Source organism: Condylura cristata, unplaced genomic scaffold, assembly GCF_000260355.1.
Source record: "Condylura cristata isolate star-nosed mole 26May11 unplaced genomic scaffold, ConCri1.0 scaffold00030, whole genome shotgun sequence".
Classification (NCBI taxonomy): Eukaryota; Metazoa; Chordata; class Mammalia; order Eulipotyphla; family Talpidae; genus Condylura; species Condylura cristata.
This window is the reverse complement of record NW_004567131.1, coordinates 26655814-26661274: the sequence shown is the minus strand read 5'-3', so window position 1 is coordinate 26661274 and position 5461 is coordinate 26655814. Positions and strand designations below refer to the sequence as shown.

At 46.1% G+C, this 5461-nt stretch overlaps 1 protein-coding gene across 2 annotated transcripts in view; it reads right to left on the bottom strand.

Moving 5' to 3' along the window:
• SUSD4 (sushi domain containing 4) overlaps nucleotides 1-5461 on the bottom strand; it is a 108661-nt gene that overhangs the window by 32358 nt on the left and 70842 nt on the right. For both annotated transcript variants that reach the window (XM_004691333.2, XM_012731320.1), the window contains exon 4: nucleotides 1251-1424. In XM_004691333.2, coding sequence (XP_004691390.1) covers nucleotides 1251-1424 — 174 coding nt within the window. The remainder of the gene's footprint in view (nucleotides 1-1250; nucleotides 1425-5461) is intronic.

The following is a 5461-nucleotide window of genomic DNA, read 5'->3' as shown; positions in this document are numbered from 1 at the left end:
ACCCGCCTTTCACCCGCTGCACCACCAGGGAGGGCCTGTATAAATAAATAAATCTTTAAAAAAAAAAAAAGAAAGAAAGAAACATAGCGTGCCTAAGTGACACAAACGGAAATAGAAAGAGTGGGAGAACAAAAAGATAAGTGGAAAATATGAGGACCAGGGGTGCCCAGTGTCTGAGCTAATTTCCTTCACCATTATTCTGACAGTGCCGCAGGACTGGAACGAATCAGTGGTTAATACTCTTCATTTGAATAAATAACCTGCCCTAAGAGGCAGCTGCTGACTGTGTGGACAGCCTTTGGAAGTGTAAATAAATCGCATGTCTTCTCTGAAGATGGAATACACAGCCCGCGGAGGGGCACAGCGAGTTTCTGGGAAGCAGTGCCCAGACAGGGTGGTCTGGACTGCTCTGTCCTCCCACTCCTGGGGTCTTTGTTTCCTCCAGGGGCCGTGACTCGCCAGCTCTCGCATAAGGAAATGATTTACTTCCGACGAAGGGGCAAGCAAGGCAATATCAGACTCGGCCAGTTGTGATTTCCAGGCACAAAGTTAACGTTCATCTCAACTTTAGCATGCCAGAGCTTTCGGGGCAAAAGAGACTGGGCTCCCTCTTCCTCGAATTAGGAATTATGCATTGGCTTCTTGGTCAATGTCACATGTCAAAAAATAAAATCAGAATTAATGTGGCTGGAGGGGTTATTTTCACAAACAGGGCCCTCTATGTCAGCCCAGGCAAATTTAAAAAATGCAAGAGGATAAATATTCGTGGGGTTTGGAGGAAATTTGAATTTGATTACTTTTCTCCTCCTCATGCATTATAAAAAGGGATAACATTATTAAGAGAAAAAGGCCTCGGTAAGATTGGCTTTAAATATATTCTCACTCTTGAAATAAGTATAAATGCTCTGTTATTTCCATTAAATATACAGTAGTTCATCATTGCGTTCTCAGCCCAGTATAAAGCTCCTAATTCTTGAACTGCTTTTGGTTTCTCAGAGGAAAGGAGACATCTGCACGCTCAAGAATTAGCTACCTCCCCTCTGGACTTAAGAACTGTGTCTATAGAGCTGGAGAAAACCACAAGGAAGTGATGTGGAGATTCCAAAAAAGAGCGTGGGGGATGGCAAGGAAGAGATGGAGGAAGCAGGGCGGAGGTGGCTTTGTTTTCTCTGCCATCGTTCTGTTAGAGAAATGTGTACGTGCCCTCCAGGCTGAGAGTGCGGCTGAGAACAGGCACTTCCATCCTGTACCTTGACAGATGGGCAGGTTGTCCCACGTGCCGTCCTCATGACATAATGAAACCATGTTGTACAGGTCAGGGTAGCGGATCTTGAATCCTTCGTGACAAGTGATGATTAATTTATCTCCATGTCGGTAGGTCTTGTTGTGAATCTCAGCATCTTCAATTTGGGGGATGCGGCAATCTGTAATGGCATGAAAAGCTCACGTTACTCTTGGAATCACCGTGGTTGTGGTTCAACTAGAAGGTGCTTAATTCCAAGGGCCGTGCTCATCTATGCAGCAGACTCTGAATGGCCCCTGGTTCACCATGAGGCTCAGCTCCCAAGGACAAGCACCACCTGCTTTACAGAGAAATAGGAAGAAAGACCCAGTACACAGGGGTCCAGTCCCTGTCTGTGACCCATCAACCCATATAGCTGAGTTTATGGATGATTTTGGAAATAAACCAAGAAAGACAAGCATCGGGGACTCTCCTGAAACATCTGTCTGGTTCCATTCTTTGCTGTGGCTGTGGACAGACACACACAGCACAAGCAGCCAGCCTGCCCGGCTCTGCCTCCCCACCCACAGCAAGGGCCAGAGCCTTGACATGAAAATAGGCCTCCGGGAGCAGCAGGGGCCAGAAGAGACTGCATTTGCTATTAGCATTTCCTAATCACCTTACCTGTTTTTAAAACAGGTAATAATAAAGAGTGAAATAAATGTGCACATGAGAGTTAGACTATCAAAAAAAAAAAAAAACAGGTAATAATAAACAGAGCAGCACATCCTAATACCAACAGGACAACGGCTCAGCTCAAGCAGCTACATTGCCTGCTGAAGGGGAACTAAGAGCAGAACACCCGCAGGCGGGAGAGGCGCGGCGGGCAGTCAGGAGGGCAGTGGAGGAACAAGGAGTCATGCATCAGAAAAGGTAAGACAAAAACAAAAACTGATAAATGATACCTATCCCTGTCTAACTACCCCCTTCCAGTTTAGCGGGGACCACATTATGCCGCGCCGCCAAACTGTGACCCTGCTCCCTTAAGCACGGCCCACCTAACCTCATCTGGCTTACGCCGCACATGTTAGCACGCGCCTGTCTCTTCTGGGCACACCTCTGTTCGCTGTCTCTGGTTCCACATGCGCATACGCTTGAGCTGTCTATTTCTACTTTTAAGGTAAGGAGACTTACCACAGTTAGATTACAAGTGAGCTTTAGCTACGTCTTAATCCTTGGAAAACAAGCAAAATCCCAGAATAGCACTTTGATCATCACAAATATCTCCTCCAGAATTTTTTTTTTAAAGATTTATTTATTTGTGCATACAGAACTGGGGTACAGGCCAGAGGCTCAGGGGCGGCGAGAGGCTTCACCAGAGACAGAGTGGGGAGCAGAACAGGCAGATCGACGAAGTACACTGCTGAGGGGAGCAGCGGGCGGGTCAGGAGAGGTCTGCCACGCCATGTGGTCTCCTCTGGGGCAGGCGGGAATCGAACTCATGCGGAAGCGGCTTTAGATTCTCAGTGCTGTGCTTTACCCCGCTGCGCCACCAGGGAGGGCCTCCAGAATTTTTTTGATGTACTAAAACATTGCATGTTTTTCAGCCACCCTTCCTCAAAGTTTATTGAACCCATGATATGCACGATATGGCTGGAATAATACTCCTAAGAACCCTGACCCTCGAGTTCCTCTAAATTTTAAGCTATTCCAGACTCTGAGCTCTCTGAGAAGGTTTAAAAAGAGCAGACTCCAGGAGCTTGGAGGTGGGGTTGCGGCAAGTATATGGGGAAACAGTAACCCTGGCAATAGACTGCAGAGAACAGAATGTCAGTGATGGAGAGCTCCAGATAGAAGAGGGTCTCCTTGGCAGAAGGGGGTCCTGGCAGCAGAGTGAAGCAGCAGGGGACCTCACTGTCTCTTAGGGGGTCATTGAAGTCAAATGCTCCATGTCATCTAACCTCTCTCATCCCCATAACTCAAGAGCAGAGACGTGCTAACTGCTTGGTCTGACCGTCCCTCGACGCTGCCAGACTTCAATACACGCCTGCAGAGAAGAAAGGCTTGAGCATCTTGTGGTCCTCTGCCTGTGGATTCTACAAGCCCACAGCTCCAGGAAGGTGATTAAAGGGCTTTGGGGCTTGCCCCATAGGGAACCTATCATCAGTGTCCCCCTCTGCTTCTGGATTTCAGTGGAGAGAGTCTTGACTGCAGAACTATTTCAATTTTACCTGTCATCTTGGCAATTCAGGCAAGGAAAAGGGGTTTTCCAAATGTGTATGTTTAACCAATTTTGTTTTCCCACTAGAATAGCTAAATTTCCTAAGTCAACCCCCCCACCCCCCGCCCCGAAATCCTGACTAGAGTCACAAGACAGCTGACAACTCTACTGCCTTCTTCTTAATGGGAAAATGTGAATTATACTTTTTCAATATCATGATGCAGAAATTATTCACAGCAAATAAAAACACATTTATCAAGGCATCCGTCTGTAAAATCTTGCCTGTAAATAGATCTTGTGGCAATAATTTATATGACTAAACCACTGTTTCCATGATTGACTTAAAACTTGTTCAAGTGTTAACCAGGTCGTGTGCTGGCTACAGCAAAGCCAGTGGACAGAGTTCACATGGACACGGTGCCCAACAGAATTGTTAAAAGTTACTTGGGGCCCTCCCTGGTGGTGCAGCCGGTAAAGCGCAGTGCTGCAAGCTGGCTGCAGCAGCTTTAGCGCAAGTTCAATCCCCCGCCCTGGAGGGGACCCACATGGCGCAGCAGGCTTCTGTCTTGGCCCCTGCTCCCCTCAGCAGTGTACTTAGTCGATCTGCCTGCTCTGCTCCCCACTCTGTCTCTGGTGAAGCTCCTCACCACCCCTACATCTCTGGCCTGTACCCCAGGCAGGTCAGTAATAATAAATAAATACAGTCTAATAAAATAAAATAAATAAAAAAAATAAAGCATTTCTACTATTATTTTTTTTTTTTAAGTTACTTGGAAAATACTGTTAGGGAGGTCTGATCGTGCCAGGGAAAAGCAGATCAGCAATCAAAATTTTGGCATATCGACATAAATGGGCATTCTGGAGCTGTCACTGAAGGGATAGCAAAGGCTTCCATTCTAGAAATCACCTTCCACCAGCCTCACCCTGTCATTGTTTCCAGAGACCATGGGGATTTGATATAATAAATAAGCAAAAGAGGGGAGAGTCCCTGAAGCAGCACTACAATTTTGTACCTCAGGACAAATGAACTGATCAGCCTGGCTGGCAGAGTCCTAAAGAACAAAGTGGTCATCATAAAGAAATTTTAAAGAAAATGTGCTAGCAAGTTTTGTTTTGTTTTATTTTTTTTTTTACAACATTATATGTGAAAAGGAATCTGATTCCTTAAAAGTGCCAAGTGTTCACATCAATCCTCCCCAAAAAGTGTTTCCAGGAAGGCAAATAGGTGATATACACTCAGAGATGCACAATTCATCTCAGTATGTTAAAGGCTCTGAATGTAGAGAATTCGACTGGATTTTGTTGAAGCCAGCATTTGTAAAGCTTATTATTTATTCATCCATCTGTTCATTCATTCAGTGAATTATTAAGCATTACTCTAGGTCCAGTATGTTCTAGTGCTGTGGAAAGAGGAAAGGTTAAAAATCTTACTGCTATGGTGCTGCACAGAGGGAGATTTCTGGCAAATTACAACAGATAATGAGTTAGAAAATAACAGGCAATGATCTCTGCTAGAACAAGGTAATGTGGTAAGAATTGACTCGGGAACCCTTTTAATTTGGGTTGATAGCAAGGGTACCTCTGAGGAGGACATTTATTAAGATGAGACCCCAAAACAAGGAGAGTTCAATCATGTGTACATCTGGGAGAAGAGCATTTCGGGCACAGGGAAAAGCTAGTACAAAGGCCAGGAGAGAGCCCAGTGACCTTAAATGTATAAGAGGGGCCCTCCCTGGTGGCGCAGCGGGTTAAATCGAAAGCCACTTCCGCATGAGTTCGATCCCCGCCTGCCCTGGAGGAGACCACATGGTGCGGCAGACCTCTCCTGACCGGCCTGCTGCTCCCCTCAGCAGTGTACTTCGTTGACCTGCCTGTTCTGCCCCCCACTCTGTCTCTGGTGAAGCCTCTCACTGCCCCTGCAACTCTGGCTGTACCCCAGTTCTGTATGAATAAATAAATAAATCTTTAAAAAAAAAATGTATAGGGCCCTCCCTGGTGGTGCAACGGGTTAAAGCACT